We start from the raw sequence: 19,086 nt of genomic DNA on the forward strand, positions 1-19,086 counted from the left end.
TTAGTTGCTGACTTTGCATTATCCTCAGAAATGAATTGTATCTTTTGTATTGATCAATCGTTGTAATAACATCAAATCAGTATTTCCATTGTGTAAACCATTTCATTCACTATCAATAAGACTTGTTCAATCGAGTGATTAATACACCATCACTGCTTGTTATCTTTGTAATAACTTATCTATGTAGCATATCATCTATAGGGAGCTTTCTTTTGCTTGTTTGGTTCTAGAAAATTAGGATTTGGATGGGAACATCACACTAGATAACTTTATAAGGTACGTGAGGGTATTTATTGGATGGTAGGCATGTGACACATCAGCATAAAACAAAGAAAATAATTGAGCACCAATGGCATTCTAGTGAAAATTTTGAAAAATGGATTGCCAACTATCATGAATCATATTGATGTGACATAAGGTGTATCCAAGAAGCCTCTTGATTCCTTTTTGGCAGTTTGCAACTATATCCAGAGAGAGATTTTCAAGCATCATTTTGGTATGTGTGACTTGATAAGACACCCAAGACGATAATATTTTTGAAGGTTGTGTGGTTATGATAAACTTGGTTTAAGAAAAGATTATGCAAATGATTAGTGACATTTTTCTGTTATAAAAAGGTGAGAAGCTTAAGTCATAAACAGTCAATTTTTAGAGTGGGAAGGTTGTTGGCTTTCAGTTGTCATGTTATGTTCTAAGAATATCAATTATGGTTGTTTGGGAGCTACTTGTTAGGCCATGGTCCACAACAGTTAGTTACTACAATAATCGAGAGAAAAAAAAAATTAGAGACAATGGGTTCACTCAAAGTTCCATTTCATTTAGTGCATTAGGGATTTGGTTGGTGACCCCAACTTCATGCTACCCATTAACCATTTTCTACAGCATGGAAAGAAAGGGGTGACATTTTGTAACTAGTACCTATGGTTTGGGATGTCTCTACACTTGCAAACAACACACAACTCATTTTCTCACAAACTTCAATAATATGCCATGTCTCTCTAGGTGTCGCTGAACAAATCCATGCTATTGTGGCTACTAGTCAACCAACTTGGTGCGAGGTCGAGGGGTTTCCCTACTTCAAGCTGCCCAAATTCAGTTGTAACTTGTGAATCATCTACTTCTGCATTGCCAGCTCCTACAACTTCACTATGGCGTATGGGAAGTAAGTGCCTAATCTTCTCAATTGGCAATTTCAACAACTTGGAGAACTCAAAGTTTTCATGTGGACCTCAATATCTTTTATGCTCTCATGCATCTTGATGATGGATCACAGAGTGTGATCCGAAACGTTGATCTAAAAAAACACGAACACGATCTTATCCAGAAATCTACTACAAGAAAATCTTTTACATTGTTGTTGCAACCCTCGTAACTCATCTTTTGCTCACAAATGGACAAAAGTCACTTATTTAAGGAGATGTCTCCTTTCTTCTTCCTATATATGGGAGTATTGTATCACTGTAAAAAAGATTGGAATAGCTAGTGAATAACTTTGAGACTACTGCAATCTATTTTCCGAAATAAAGACTCTGTGTCCTACAATTCTATGTTACTACTCGTTTTCGGTTGCATTTCTATGAATGAATTTCTATTAGTGTAATTGTCTCCGTTATTTTGTTGTCTTTCTTTAAGATAATTGCTAAGGGTAATTAATCTTGATCTACACATTTGTTGTATGGATTGTCATTAAGCAAGGAGGGCATTCCATCCAGAAAATTGACAATGCACAAATCATCGAAAACCAATAAACTTCCACTTCTTGTGCAAAGAAGACAATGATCTTCCCTACAAATGGAGGATGTGGAGGTAGGGTCAGGTGCTAGGGAAAACCAAATCCTTTGATAGAGAGATTTGCATTCATCATCAAACCCCCATCTCATAAGGCCAAATCCATGGAGGCAATGAGGTCAAGGATAATGTAAAGTGTGGAGGCAAGATTCAAGGGAAACATCCCAAAGAGCTTGACACAAAGGCATTCAAATATGGAATTGATGGTGGGAAGAGTGAGGAAGAAGAAATCAATCAAAAGAATGGTGGTTCAAACAAAATAGTCAATGGTATAGTCATCAACAAAGTGGATAATGGTGTCTAACGGTAGGGGACATGATGGGAGGGATAAAGCATAAGGAGAGAGAATGAGCAGAAAGGGTGAAGGTCATCATGGCACGATCAAGTGGCAATAAGTTCTTTTTGCGATCAACTCAATTCTACTCTTACCCAATTCCCAAAATGGGTAAGGTGAGAGCATACAAAGGAAGATTAAGGACAAAGGAAAGTTAATTGAGAAGTGTTGGCTATAAGCCAACCAACTTACAATCTAAAACTATCATAGAATCACTCTAGTAAAATTGGCTAATAGTGACTGCAAACAAAGTTGCATCAACACCAATATGGTATATTAACTCACTCAATTCCAATTCACGCCATGCAAGATGGAGTAAAATACAAAATTAAAATGGGATCCGATGGTACTACCATCCAAGGATTCTTTACAATGAAAGTACTTGTAAAAGAAAGAATAAAGTGAAACAAAGATGAAAAACTCTTACTCGGCAATAACTCTTTTGGCCCAGAATTTTTTAAAAAATCGGGACTCGGCAAAAAATTGGGAAAAAATTGGCAATAAATCGGCAAATTTATCGAACATTTGAAAATATATAATTTCTTAAAAATATTCTAAAAAACCACACATATACAGTAAAAAGGGTTAAATTTTAAACTTTTCACAACCTTATCTTGCAAGGAATCGAATTGGCGTAATTGAGGTAATTGTTTAAAGGTGTTCTAAATGAAGCATTGAAGTTTGATTATTCAAACAATCATGATTGATGCAACTCAAACTAGAAATGTAGATTAATGGTTTTTGCGAACTCTCAAAAATTAAAATCGCCTTCAGCATTTAAACAAGTAACACGTGTGGAGTGTGGACGATGGAGTCGTGGACTATCCCAATAATGAAATGCAGAGCAAACCAATCATTTTTTACTCCCATCACGTTCGTGAGTTGGCTGTAGATGAGTCACAAAATGCAAACTAGTCATTTTTTTACTCTCGTCCACGTGCCTTTTCTCCTGCACGAAAACAACAGAGTTATAATCGTCGATCAAAACAATGTATAAGCAACTAAAAAATTAGGGTTATCGGTTTAAAAACAAAGTCGAGTTGATTACTACTGATTTTTGCATGATTCACTCACGACTTTTTCTGATAAAATCGTGCCGATTTTTTGCAAAAAATCGCCACCAATTTGTTGTGCAATTTAATCGAGGGCATGTTTGACTCGCAAGAAATTGCGAGTCAAATGATTTTTTGACAATTTTTTCAACTTTGCGATGAAATACCTTCTGGATTATTACAATATGATTGATATTCATTTACAAACATATTTGAACCAAACTTACACACATTTTTCCATTATTTTTTTAAAATGAGCATTTCATCAAACACTTTGTAGCCAAATGAAAAATCACAAGAAATAAATTTGTAGCTTTGCTTGCTAGCTCGAATTTCCCAAGCTAGAATGAAGAATACACAATCATACTCAAAAGATACTATTGGCAAAATGGTCAGCGCTCCCCTCGAGATTTGTGACAAGGGACTAACCGCCTCCCGTGCGATCCATATCTCTACACTTTGTATCGGGCGTTGACAGATCGGTCTTTTGACGCAACGGCAAACTGGGCCAACAAATGGTATCAAAGCGTTGGGTCACGGGTTTGAATCCCCTCAGGTAACGCTGAGAGGGAGATTGTGGGCAAAATGGTCAACGCTCCCCTCGAGATTCGTGACAAGGGACTAACCGCCTCCCGTGTGATCCATATCTCTACAGTATGTATCGGCGTTGACAGATCGGTCTTTTGATGCAACGGCAAACTGGGCCAACAAATGGTATCAAAGAGTTGGGTCACGGGTTTGAATCCCCTCAGGTAACGCTGAGAGGGAGATTGTGGGCAAAATGGTCAACGCCCCCCTCGAGATTCGTGACAAGGGACTAACCGCCTCCCGTGTGATCCATATCTCTACAGTTTGTATCGGCGTTGACAGAACGGTCTTTTGACACAACGGCAAATTGGGCCAACAAATACAACCCCTAGATAACTATGACTCAATCTTTTACTTATACAGCCTAGTAGAGGCTTCTAAAACCTATAAATAAAAGGAGAAATCAAAACAATACAAGAGCAATGGCAGGTATTGGTACATATTGGTACACCTGAAATGAAAATGGCTAGGTGCTAACACTCAAATCCTCCTCAACATTCAATGTCACTAAAAACTCCATAGAAAGGAACAAATTGTATGGCCTAAAATATTAGGGTTAGCTCCTTTAACAACAATAGAGATTATGCATCTATAATGATATAAAACCATTTTGCAAACTCTAAACATATTCATATCAAATCTGGAAGAAAATAATTAAAACAAACACTAAAAACCTCAAAACCTAAACTAAAGTGCTCACACAATGTCTAGATAAGTCCACTTCTCAAAGCTTTCAAATTTTTGAAGGTTTTCCATTCTTGCCAAACACAGAAGACAAGTGAATGTTCATTATTGAGAAATATGAACTCCAAAAAGAATGTAGAATCTTTTTCAAAAACTCTCCTTTTACACCTTTTCAAAGCTATTTTAGGAGAACTTTTTTTACACTACCTTTTTTGTTGGAGATACCCCCAAGTGGGTCCCCTTCAACTAAGAGCCAAGGTCTGAGGGGTATCCATTCCGCCAAAATCCACCCCGAGCACAATCTCGGCCTTATCCCTTATGGTATCAAAGCCTTGAACTTAGCAAGACTTGATCCTTGGTGGGCTCATTTAGAACCTTTCAACTTCACCAATAGACCAAGGGTCCATAGCAAAAAATAAAAAAATAGATTTTTGAAAAAGTGTTTTTTCTTTTTGTTGCTTTTTCAAAAAAGTAATCTTTTCATTAATAAAATAACATTAAGTGTCCTTAAGACCACTTTTCAATACCTCGAGTCTAGTGACACTTTATCTGTACACTTAAAACACCTTTCTAAATAATTAAATATAAGTTGTCATTAAATTTTACTCAGTCCATGGAAAGTTGGTGCTATCCAAGGATGATGGACCTCTCCAGAAGTGCTCCCAAAATGTTAGATTTGCACACAAAAAGTACTGTTGTACACGTCTAGGCTCCAAAAACTCCTACCACTATTAGAATTTCTCCTCAAGAAAGTAGGTGCTCTCCAACAACGTTAAGAGTTTCCAAGAATGTTGGAATGGACCAAAAAAACGAGGACATTACAAGAAGCCAAAGGGAATATCTAATCAGTTAAGAGAATGATTGAAACAAAATAACTTAAACACTTTATTGATTATTCTATCTCATGAATTTCAAGGTTCTCCCTAGATAAAATGCTACTCGGAAATGCACTTTCCTCTGCCACTGAAAGTTTGGTAGAAGTATACTTTCTCTTTGGAAGGGTGTACCATCTTGACCCTTTAGCTGAAGATAAAAAACATCTAGGTACGTGTCAAAGAGACAGGTTCTTGCTCTGTCAATAAGGGTTATCAAGTTTTGCAAGGGGAGCTTCCTCTCCCAAATGGAGGCATTTTCAGTACTCACATGCCCTCCCCAAAGTGAAACTTTTACTTTGGCCCATTTTTCAAAACAAGCACCTAATCTTTCATAATCTTTAAAAACATAATTTGGCAGGTTCCAACGAGTGTGCTCTATGCTGCACGGAGGAGGAAAACTGAGATCCTTTTTTATTGCATGATTTGTTAGAAGCTTACATGCAATCACCTAGACTCGATGCAACTCACAAGTCCAAAACAAAACCATGTCAAGTCAACATGACTTGGCTGCCAAATCTTTGCTGATTACCAACCGAGTCTCAGCCATGTCCTTGTAAAAAACTTTCTGAGTCCTGAAATGAAGGCATAATTTATTCGTTTGAGGGTCATATGACATATGTAATCCTTGAATTAGGACAAAACAATGATCGGAACATACTTTTGTGTTCTTCAAATGCATTGGGTTCTTTTTTGTGTAATTGTGATTTTTTTTTTTTCGCCAGGTCACAAATCTAAGTCAAAACTTCATGCTGTCAAATCCAAGTTTTTCAACTATGATTGAATGTGCTCTATGCTGTAGGGCAGAAGAAAATCGAGATCATTTATTTTATGAATGTGCTTATACCAAGGAAGCGTGGAAATTGATTTTACCCATATTTCTGATTATTTCCGGCAAGCTTTTGAATTCCATTCTTGCCTTCTAGCACCCCTAGCAAAGTCCACCTGAATCTTTACTACCATTCCTCTCATTTCAAAGCATATCTTTTGGAATATGTGGAATGTTAGAAACCATCAAATCTTTTAAGAAAAAACATTTCTAGACATTGGTACTTCGCTGAATACTCTCCCTTCTTCGTGATTCTCCCAACATGGAAGTAACGTTAAAAAGAAATTCAATGTGCCAAAACCCGTCCCATCAAACATATTTGAAAAAGGCTTTTTGCCTTTTCTTTGATAGAGCTTCGAAATCGAATCCTAAAACAGCTAATTGTGGTGGTGCTTTAATGTCTAATAGAAATATAATCCTCAAAGACGTTGTTAGCTTGGGTTTCGTCTATAATAATGTTGTTGAAGCCAATACACTAAAAATTGGATTACAACTTGCTCTGGAGGAAGGAATACAACAGCTTAACATGAATGGTAATTCTTAACTTGTCATCGATGCGATGAGATTCTCTAAATCATAAAAATGTCTACTTGAACCACTGAGCCAAATACATAATCTCCATTAGGAGAAACTTTTCTTTTATTAACTATCAGCACATACCAAGAAAGAAATGCAATTACTGATTCCATGGCCAATCATGAACCTGGTCTTCCAGCTGGTGCTCTTCAAATATGGCGCAACTATACAAATTCATAGTGAATTTTAATTTCTAAACTGCATTCCCATTTTTTTTTTGTATTCTTTATACATTATTAATAAAAATCTATTATTTTTGAGAAAAAAAGTTTTTAAAACCTGAAAAGAAAAATTAGCTGCAGGGCAGAACAGCAATTAATTCACATAAATCTTGTTTTTAAAAAGTGTTACGCAACTACGAGATTCCAAATGACAGATTTTAGCCAGTGCAGTGTGGCCTATCTGTGACATGAGAACTGTTTCGTAAATTTAATTTAGTAAGAGATTTTAGATTTTCACACTCAAAAATATATTTGGATACCGCTGTGTGCTGTTTTTTAATTCCAGAACTTGATATAATTCCTAAAATTAAGCTATCATAACAATAAAGCTAGGGCTAATTTTATCGAACTGGGCCACGAGCTCAAAATATTTTCTTGTTTTACTAATCCAGACGGAACAAATTAAATTTAAATTACAGGAACATGATGAAGTTTGAAGGAATTCTTGGTGGAAATTAAGGCTTCAATACCTAATGATTCCCCAAGTATTTTGGGAGACCAACCAGCGCGCAGTGGCGTGAGCGTCGCTGGGATCGGGCTTGGCCTTCGCCTGCATTCCATGTCCATTTGCGCAATTATAAAAAATGAAAACCAGTGCCAAAAAAGATTTAATGGCCATTCTTGAACTTCTGTTCAACATCCAATTCTCCAGCCATAAAAGAAGAAAGCGTTTGTTGGTTTACCTACGATTCAGCAACAGACAAAAGAGCATTTCCTCCTTCGCCGCATCTGGATGGGCCCAAGTAGAGGAGAGGTGCCAATACGTGCACACCCTAACTTGGCAGGTGCACGTGCGTTCACTTCAACATCTGATTGGACAAACTACAAACATGGTTTTTTTCCCGAATTCAGACACATCCACCATGTGCTCCGAATCGATTGGTCCAATGTGTGCGCTAATCAAAACGTCGAAAGCCCCACCCCGTCAATTTGGGCAACGTCTATCCAGCACTCAAAATTTACCATTGACTGTATTTAATAATTAGTTGAAAGAAAAAATTCCTTGTATTTTAATTTTTAATTATTTAAAAAATAGAATCAAATAGTAAATCTGGGTGTTGGATAGACAATGGTGACAACTTGCCTCTAAAACCTTCCAAAGCCGACAGGGTAGCCGCATAGCATCTGAACGCATGGCCTCCTTATTCACCAACTTCTCCCACTAGTATTAACTGTGTGTCGCTTTTCCTTACTGCCATCACATAGCTTGGCTTTTTCGATCGCAAACTCATTGAATGCACCTATTTTGACGTCTTTCGATGCCAACTTTACTTCAATTTTCTCCCGCTTCTTCTCAAATCTTTGACATATTACAAATCGGAAACATATTCACCCGGCATCTCAAAACATGCTCGCCTCGGCTATGAAAGATCCCTCATGGATCTCTTTTGCTAATCTGCTGTAATTTTTATTATTTTAAATTGATTTTTCCCGTTTATTAATATTTTTTTTCAGAAATAGATAGAAGTTGAGAAGGGTTGGATTCTTTTTGTGTTTTGATGATTTTTCAACCAGTAATAAATTATGTACAAGTACATGAACAAAGTACTAAAATGAAGTTCATATACAGCCAAAACAAATTCGATTCAAGGCAGATTTCTGAATATAAAATCAAATATTTGACTAGATGAAGATTTCCAATAATTTCAGGAAGATTACAATCAGGAATGAACCCAACCTGGATGCTGAAAGAGTAATATAACCAGGAATGAAGTTGCGGCAAGATTCCAGCCCTCCAAGTGCTACACGTGGGAAGGAAAGTGGCTGCGAGGTACAGTCGTACGGCTGTCAAGTACACCCAACTGGATAGAAACCCTCAAACCCCACGCTGAACTCTGTCAGAATCACTAAAACCTCCAAAAAGTGTGTCATACAATCTCCAAGATGCTAATAACTGCAAGCAAATCCAAACCATTGTATTGGGGGCTACGTCTCAAATAGGCAAGGCATGTATTGGGGGCTACGTCTCAAATAGGCAAGGCATTGGGGTTGGCCTCCCAAACGTCCCAGATGCTGAAAAGCTCTTCCAGAGCCAAAATCTCAAATCCAAGATGTAAAATGTGTAGAAGATGGATGATAATTAGGTTACCATCTCCTTGTAACTCCTCCCCTCTAGCTCGAACCCTAAAAGTGTATGAAAAGTGTGCTTAGGCTTATAAAGTCTTATTTCTCATTTTTAGTCGCCAAGTATAGAGAAAACGCCACTTTTTTAATATAAAAGAATTTCGTTCATCAAAAGGGTCCCTGACAAATGGGAAACATTTAGAAAAGTTCAAGACCTTTCCAACGAGCTATAACACATGGGCATATGCATCCAGATGAAGCCAAAAACCCCTTATTACTCCAAAATGGCTATAAACATAGCCTTATTTAATTAATTAAACGCTAACGTAGGAAATATTTAAATATATTTAAAATATAACCCAAATAGCTGCAGAAGGCTCAAATGACTCCAAAAGCTTAAACGAAACCTGCCACCTGTCTGTAACTGAAGTCAAAAATCATGGATCCACTGGCAATCTTATCCCTAAAATCTAGGGATGCTCCTAGAAACTAGGAAACACACCCAAATCTCCTAAAACTGAAACCAAGGAATGGTCTCATGGAACCCCAACCCTAGACGCTGTCACAACCTCCTAAAAAGTAGGAACTGCCTCCTAAAATGTAGGAACTGCCTCCTAAAATCAAGGAACTGCTCCAAATTGGTCTATTACTACCAGAAACACCAAATCCAAACACTGAATATCCTGACTGAGTCTCTATCCACCATTGCTAGCCTACAAGACTCCATAATAGGCTAACTCACATGTCTCTGCTAGACAGAGCTAAAGAGGGGACATGACAGGCTACCACTCTGCCTTCAACCTCAGTGTTGGCTACTAGTCTCCCTTCATCTTTGGCATTGAGAATGGTCTAGGTTTTCGGCGTTTGTTTCGCCATGCTTCGCAGTTTAAAGGTAATTGTGTTTGTTGCTTTCATTTAAACACATGTTTAAGGGTTTTCATTTCTAAAATGATATGATGTTTTGTGGTTACTTCCTCGATTTCCCTCCTTGCGGGTAGTTTCTGAAGGGTTTGAAGGTGGTCGTGGAGCTCAACCGTGTAGATTTCGAGATGTTGTGTTCGACCCACGTGAGGATTAATCCTCACTAAGGCCTTCCATTAACCATTTATGCTTTTTTTTTTCTATTCTATGTAGATTTCAAAGCATTTTGTAAAATCTATGGTTTGTTGTTGTAAAATTTGTGGTTTGTTGTTGTAAAATCTATGACTTGTTGTTGTAAAATCTATGGTTTGTTGTTGTATTCGACCGTAGTGAGGATTATTGTAAACTATAATGTCCTCTAAATTTGTGGATTCTTGCTCTGTATATAATCAGACTACATATTCTTTAAGGTTTTCTTGTTTACTTTTGGCGTGGTTGCATCTTGCTCGATTTATTTATTTTTTTGGGGGGGGGTTGTGTTTTTTAACACTAAAATATTTGTTCATGAAAACAAATATCTTAGAAAAGGAAATGTACTATTATGTTCAAGCTTCACTGATATAAGGCAAATGTATAAAATTGTGAAAAATATCTTTATATGCAAACAAATTTTAATATCTTATCAAAAATATTACCTTTGCAAATGTAGAAAAGTAAGGGTTTATGGAATATTATCTTTTCTAATATTGACAAGTTCAAAAAAATATAATATCTTTTCAAAAATGTTTGGGTTTGATCATGTAATTGTTGCATCCAACTGGCATAACTTTCAATGTGGACGTGGGTTTCATGGGGTTACATTTAAAACATATAGTTTACCTTTCTAAATATAGGATCCTTTTGCCATAATTTAAAGTCATGGGGTATACAATTTTTGGGTTGGAAACTATTTGTAAGCATTTTGGTTAGTACTTAATACAAAGTACGTTGATGATATATACAGTCGAATACAACAACAAACCACAGATGTTACAAGTTGTGGGAAATTTCTCTCATAAACATTAGACACTTTAATTTTTTGGGCAAAAAGTCCATTTTTTGTTTCAATAATTTTTTTGTTAAAGATTACAACAAGATTCGTTAGTATTCAACATTGATATGAAAAGACTAAAATAGTATTCATTAGTATTCAACATTGATATGAGAAATACTAAAACAGTAAAGTACTATAGTATTTTATAGTAGAATATAATTATATGGTCATCCATGATGGATATTTGAATATAGGACCATGAAAATATAGGACCACACAGAATGTATATGAACCCAATTATTGATTTTTAAAAATTGAAAATATGTTATGCTTGTTGTGAGATTGTGTCAAGATCTTGTACACCAAGTGTTAGTACCAATTTGAGTCATGCGAGTCAAGTGCTCACGTCCTCCTTCTTGTAAGAAAGATTTTAAAATAATATGCAAAGTACACAAAGATTACATACAAATGGATCCAACGACAAGTATTAAGCCATGTAGTAAGCTTTTAATGGACTAAATAAACTATACATATTCCAAGCATAAACAAATAATTACCATATAGCTTAACAATTTAATAAGTCATACAATTCATAGTTCACAGTTCGTGACCTAACTACTACCACTTATTCCAAGCATAAACATATAACATAAGTTTAACAACAACATATGGGGATTATAGTGATAGAGTTTTTTAATACCCTCCCCTTTTTCTTTCAGCCTATCTACCATTTCTTCAGGGAGTACATCCTTGTTTGCATCTATAAAAGCATCGAACTCATCCAGATTATTTTTTGCCCTCTCCATTTTTTAATAGCTTATAAGCCTTTGCCATTTTTGTTTTTTTTCCTATGACATTCAGATCAAAAAACCCCACCATTACACCTGATTTAAGGACAGTTTCCAAAGTCTCCAAGGTCATCTTGATGCCCTCAACATTTTCTGCTCTAACCATACGGTTGACAATGCCATAGGCATTCAAAGCATAGCCCAGAATTTGAACTATGGGATCAAACAGACTCTCATGCATTTGTCCATCATGGATGTGCGCATTTGACCAGAAATCTGGTCCCAGAATCTTGATCATTGTCATTTCCTCCTTCTCCTCCCCTTTTTGGAAGTCTTTCCACCTGTTCCTCAAGGGTCTCATTAGCCACCCCCTACGATGCACATATACACTTGACCCCAAATACTTCAGTCATTGTTGTGTTATGTCATTCACAATTACCCCTATACTTGCTTTTGTTTGTTTCCTCTACTTATTTCCCCTAATTAAAATATGTCGTCGCTCCCTTGCCTTATCTGCACATTTACCTAAAGATGATGTGGATTGATATCATTTTGATCCATATGCCACAAAAATATCAATTTGGATTCAGTCAATCTGTCTCTGGATCTGTTTTCTAGTCTTCATGTTGATTTTTCCAAATGTATCGTGTACTTGTCTTCCCTTTCATCATTCTAATCTTAGCACTTCAACATGATCCTTTCATCATGCCTCATGCTTCTCTTTTTCTTAGGTATCCTATAATCTTGTTTTTCCCTATTTAATTGTATAGGTCTACATTTGTATATGTGCTTATTTTTATTAGATTTTGAGGTTCATAGGTTCTGCTTTTTAGTCATCCCACCCCCATTCGAACTTCAATTTTGAAAATTGGAAATGATCATATATGATTGTCTATAATTAGCTGATTTTCTAGAATTAGAATTGGAAATTATCATATGTGATGGTTTTTAATTAGCTAATTCTCTGGAATAAGAATTAGAAATGTCATCATTTGTGGATCACACACGCGTGTGTGCGTGCACACACACAAAAAAAATATAATCCAATTCACATTCCATTTCCAATTCTAACTCTAATTTGAATTCCAATTCTAATTTTAATTCATGTTGGTGAGAAAGGTGGTCATGTGTTCGGATGCCACGCAACCACCCTGTCAGCTTTGGGATGTTTTAGAGGCAAGTTGACAATGTGGGGCCTCCGACGTTTCAGTTAGTGCACAATTTTGGGATTTATTTGACACGTTGGATGAATCAGTTCTAAACACGTGGCAGATGTGTCCGATTTCGGAAAAAAAACCATGTTTGTAGTTTGTCCAATTAGATGTCGAGGTGGACGGAAAAAAAAATCAGCTTCAAGGTCTCTTTCTTTGAGAATTACCTATGAATCCCCTTCTATATATATATAAACATGTCTTTATATATGTATGTAGATATATACAAATACATGTGCATTTATATGTATGTATATATCTACATGTACATATACATGTGTGTAGACTCTTCCTTGCGATGGCATATGTGTGTCTGTTGTGTATACTCTTCCTTGCAATGTGTGTTTATGTATACATATACATGCATTTGTATTTGTATATGAATGTGTGTGCATATTTATATACATATATATGTGTACTTGTGAACATATATGCAAGTACTTACTGTAATAGTCTAAAATGGTTTGTATGGGCTGGGAGTTTTTACATGCACAACCTATCTTCAAAGGTCCACAAGAACCCACAAATTAAGAGGGCATGATAGTTTCGTATTTGAATTACTATTCAATTATGTCATTGAATGTTGAATTATGTTTTATATCCTTACATCATACAAAACCATTTTTAGTATTGAATTATGTTGCATTCTACCAATTTAGACTAAATTGTAGATATGCAACTTAATTTTATACTATAAATGCTTTTGTAGATCTCTCTCTCTCTCTCTCTCTCTCTCTCTCTCTCTCTCTCTCTCTCTCTATATATATATATATATATATATACCTTACTATTTGTTAACCCCTATAAATTTTAGCTTAAAATGTGTCATTTCACTAACACATTTGGGATCGTTTTCTGACAAACTATCATCGTAATTCCAACATATTATTGTCGTAGATCCGATGAAACGGCGAAAAGATTTTCGTCGGGTTATTCAACGAACATGTTCGTCGGAATTCTGACGCCTTCTTTGTCGGAAGTTGACACATAATGTGGTGATCTAATTCGTTGGAATTTCGACGAAGTCGTCAATCTTCCGATGAACCATGCACTGGGTTTTTCGTCGAAATTCTGACAAAAAAGGGCATTATGCTTCGACAAGAATGGTGCACCTACAACAAAATTTTTTGTCTTAGGTACAACATTCCCGTCAAAGCATAGTGTCCTTTTTTGTTGGAATTCTGACAACAAATGCAAGGAAGCTCCGATGGGAATGGTGCACTTGCAATGAAATGTTTCATCGTGGGTACAACATTCATGTCGAAACATAGTGTCATTTTTGGTCAGAATTTCAACAACAAATGCAAGGAAGCTCCGACGAGAGTGTTGTGCTTGCGACGAAATACATCACTCTCGTCGGGGCCTATGTTGGGCATGTCCATCGGAATTCCAACAAACAACTATGTTTTTTTTTTTTAAAATAATTGCCATCAGGGAATATAAAGCATTGCAAATATGAAATATGATTTGATAATCTTTCTCAAACATTGAACTACCCCTATATAACTCCTTACCTCAATGACTAACTAACTATGGTAAACTATATATTCTAACAATATACAAAATCAACAATCCCATATATTCTCACAATATACAAACACAACCAAGAGGGACTATTTGGGTAATGAAGACCTTGATAAAGCATGGATATGAGAGTGAGATGCAGAGATTACAATCATAGCAACACACTAAGATTATAAAGATCTCAAACCACAAAGTGACCTCTCACAGTCCATAAGCAAAGATGTTCATATACACGGATTGGATCAGAAAAAATTGTAGCAAGTTAATGACAGAGAGTAGAAGCAGTTAACAACTTTACCCAAGTAAGGATTCGATCCAATGCCAAAAGGGCCAAAGGCAGTTACAATGATTTAGGGTTAAAGGGGTATAAGGTTTAGATGAATGAGAGCATGATAGTATTGTAGCAGCAATATGAATAAATCTTTGATAGTCCCAAAGTCTGATAGACCTACAATACACAGTCAAAATAATAACATCATTTAAACAAAAGGACAATTCACAATTATATAGACTATCAAGAGTATCGGTCACAACAGAATGCAACCATTGTCACAAAATATCAAAGATCAAGCTACATTGATAGTTTAAAGCCTCAACATAGAACCAAGATAAGCATTAAAGTAATTAAGAGGTGTATGAGCAACTATGGTAGTTAGGAAAGAAAAAACACAAGACAATGTATAGCATCATAGAATCCAGTCATGTGATAAAGGCATTAGGGACAGATTTCAACGTCAATGAAGAAAATGCCTTATCAAGGGACAATGATATTCATAAGATTGAAAGTGTCTCTAGGATGAAAAGGTGACCCTTGGAGTTACCAACTGAGTTGAACATCTAGTGAATGTGATGAAACCAGTTCCTAAACAAGATAGACTGAAACCTAAGATTGAACCTAATATCACCTTTACCCAAAGTGGTGACTCAAAGCATACACCTGATGGACCAATATAAATTATTTCTATAACTAATAACAAACCCACATGTAGGGTGTTTATTGATCCACTACGTATGGTTAATATGAATACAAAAGAATATCTTTTCACATATGCATTATATTGAGACAATTATGATAACTCTGAAGTCTTGATTAAGGTGCATGATGGTTTCACTTGTCCCACCATTGGTTCCATCACCCTCAAGTTAAAGTTGAATTTAAAAGCTCTTAGATGTTCCTTTTATCGTTATTTCTACCTTAGACCAATTTCATGTGAAGTCGGCTCATTTTTTAAGGCAGTGCCCTATGTAGTCCATTAAAATGTTGAAGTTCTCAGTTCAAGGACAAGTGTAAACTATATTTCATAGTGGGTTCTAGCCCTTGTTTAGACAACTATTTGGTGTATTTGGTGACCGCCCTTTTAAAAAGTTAAATGAATATTTGCCTGACTACCCTTTTAAAAAGTTAAATGAATATTTGCCTATGTAATCAGCAATATGAATATAAACAACAAAATCTATTTTTTGTAATCAGCAATATGAATATAAACAACAAAATCTTAATCAAGGACCTTACCTTTGATGGTCTCCACTAAGTAACTTCTTGTGTTGTTGTTCGTGTTGGCTCTATTGGACCTTGCAATTAAGATTCAATGCATATTATTCAATAAAATTAACAGTGGAGCATAATTAAATATTGAAAAGAGTGTTACCTTATTGAGCTTCTCTTTGTTTCAAGAATATTTTAATATTATCTACTTAACAGGGCCAACCACATGAAGGTGGAAGCTCATTTCCCCCTTCGCCGCCCGCTCCCCCCACCCCCCCTAACATCACTCTAAATTCTCCATTAACATATAACATTCATTCATTCTTTCATCCATTAATAAAATATAACATTCATTCATTATCACATAGCATTCATTAACACATAACATTCATTAATATTCATTAACATTCATTAACACATATCATTCATTAACATTCATTAACACAAAAAATTCATTCATTAACAAATAATACGATTACAATCATTTTAAAATAAAAAAATTTAAGCCAAGTAAACACTAAGTGGAGCATCGTTTTTTTTATCATTTTTCCCCTCTTCAGTTTTTGTGCCCTCTGCTCGTGATCTTAATGTATGCCTAGGCCTGTACTCACAATGAGGACGCCTAGGCAAAGGGGGCTCCACTGCAATAACAAAGAAATGGGTTAAATTCATAAGATTTTTTATTATTGTTACAAGTATTTCATTAATTAAAAGAACATTACATGGGTGCTCTTTACTTGATGGGGCCACATCATCTTCCTGATCATTTTGTCTAGCCTCATCGTCAACATGTTGAACACCCTCTAAATCCTCTGGAGTTGAAACACACACAAAAGGTTACATTAATCAATACACCAATTGTAATTAAATTCGTTTAAAGGAATAATTGTGGTCCTCTTTACCTGATGGGGGCACATCATGTTCCTAATGTTGTCTACCCTGATCATGCTCCACTTGTTCACCACGCTCTACATGCTCTAAACTAAAAACAAAAAATGTTACATTAATTACTACACCAATTTCAATTAAAGATGTTTAATTGTATTAATAATTACATAAAAAAAATTGTATAGCACATGAATACTTCCAGTACCGGGATGCACAGCACAACCTTCATCATGTATAGGTTGTGTTCCACCCTTAGCAGGCTGCATTCCAATGCCATGTGCATTGTTATCATTGCTTGCTTATTTAAAACAAATATAGTCACTTTATATTGGAAATTAACATCGAATAGATTATTGCTCAAGTATTCAATTTAAAATATTTTTCATTTAGCTTATTTACCTGTGTGACAGATGCATCAGAATCTTGTGTTTGCCCACTCAATTCTCTTAGGCGTTCAGTCACGACTCCATAGCCTTGTTGGAAAGCATTTTCATGTCATCTTTAGTGGGCTCTCTATTGAATTTAAAGCCCTGCATTTTTGCTTAATATCATGAATTTTGCTTCTATTGTTTGATTAAAAAAATTGTTTGCAATTTATTATTTCGATGTGATATTTCATTTATTGATACTTACAATTTGTGCGGCTTCAAATAACCACCAGAGCCAAGTTTGTGTTGCACGTGCTTTTCTAGTATTGCCTTAGTTGCCTTCGATGTGTCGGGCAACCTATGAAAAGTTTGAAATATGTTAGATTATGTAAATATAAAGAGTAATTAGTACATATTTATACTGTTAATAGTATTACATACTTTCCTTCGCCTAGTGGTGTATGTCCTTTTCTCTTTTCAGCTTTCTCCTTTCCATCCGAAACCAGGTCCTTCCACTCCCTCCCTGGAATCATGGGGGGACGCTCGTACTTTCTATTCTTCTCTAAATGTGTCCTATATTGGTCCCTCACATACTTTAGATATGTGCTAGCTTTTTGAAGGACCTTGGTTTTGTTGAATGTGTCATTTTCGAACAACACATCCAAACGGTTTATGAGTTCATCTTTTAATTGTTGATTTTTGGCATTCCACCGTGTACGTATGGTGGGCCCGAAGATCTCCAATGTAATATCATTTAGATGTTTATAAAAAAAATCATTGCCTGAAAAAAAATCATGGGATCATTAGTCCAAAATGAGTGATCAATAAGTAAATTATAATTGGACTATATATAATAATTATTTTAAAGTACCTGGAACCTTCTTTATCTTAATGGGAACAAGATCATCGGTCACCACAAATGTAATTGAAAACGTTCTCGTACTAGTAATACGGGAAGATCCAGAAAATGATGCTAAAATATCACCACTAGTGGTTTCTGCATCCTCGGGTGCATGTCATGTTGCACAGGTCGGTGCAGTACTCGATGACTGCATGTTTTCTGTTGCTGACATTGCAGTCAACAATATAGGTGTCGATGATGAGGTCAAATGAGGTGGTAAATGCATAGGAACATGGACAACACTTAAAGATTAATACATTAAATATACAATACAATAAATATAAGAGCAATAACACATTAACAGAAGGACAGGAACATGTAAAAATATGAGCTGGTGTATGCACAGAACATGGTCATCACCTAAACTACCTGGAGTACCTTGATCATGGCCACTAGCTTCATGAGGACACAAAAATTCCTGTAAAAACAACATGTACATATTTTAGTTCATGACATAAAAGAGTATAAAATATAAACCATGAATGAACTTATGTTATAATTAAATATTTCATGACTACTTACTTGCAAGTTTTGTGCTCTCTCTGTCAATTGTTTCACCCTCTCTTGTATCTCATAAGTTTGAGGGATTATGAATAACAATTTAATAATTTCTTTATTAAATTTTTTTGTGTCTTTCTTATCATTTCAGCAGGGTTTGTGGAATATGCGATGTCATCATCGCATAATAGTGAGTCCACCTTTGTATCGATGTTCTCAGCTACTACAGGTGCCTTTCCTCGAACATCTGTCTGTGAGAAGAATATTAGTAACATTATCAAAATTAATCCAAAACCCTAAAGAAAAGAACATAATAATATAACATTTTGCTTGTATCTAATTTGTACAATTACAATGAGGTTTACCTGCTCGGTAGAAGTGCCCGGAGCTACATCCCGGTCTGTGTTATGTGTCAGATCAATGTCGCGTTGTGACAAAAATTAAATATAAAAACATTACCAAAATGAAACCAATAGACTTACCAAAAAAACTTAATAATAAAATGGTATATTGGAGTCAT

General features: G+C 35.7%; 1 protein-coding gene across 2 annotated transcripts in view; it reads right to left on the minus strand.

The window, feature by feature from the left end:
• LOC131065719 (uncharacterized) overlaps positions 1 to 7,867 on the minus strand; it is a 106,405-nt gene extending 98,538 nt beyond the window's left edge. Inside the window, exons 1-2 of one of the 2 annotated variants that reach the window (XM_058000319.2) lie at positions 7,628 to 7,867; positions 7,415 to 7,494 (exon numbers count right to left, since the gene is read on the minus strand). In XM_058000319.2, the coding sequence (XP_057856302.2) occupies positions 7,415 to 7,494; positions 7,628 to 7,656 (109 nt within the window). In that variant the 5' untranslated portion in view covers positions 7,657 to 7,867. Of the gene's footprint in view, positions 1 to 7,414 lie in introns of both variants that reach the window. The other variant, XM_058000318.2, reaches the window with a different exon arrangement.
• Positions 7,868 to 19,086: the final 11,219 nt, after the last annotated feature.

The sequence above is a fragment of the Cryptomeria japonica genome, chromosome 7, assembly GCF_030272615.1.
Source record: "Cryptomeria japonica chromosome 7, Sugi_1.0, whole genome shotgun sequence".
Classification (NCBI taxonomy): Eukaryota; Viridiplantae; Streptophyta; class Pinopsida; order Cupressales; family Cupressaceae; genus Cryptomeria; species Cryptomeria japonica.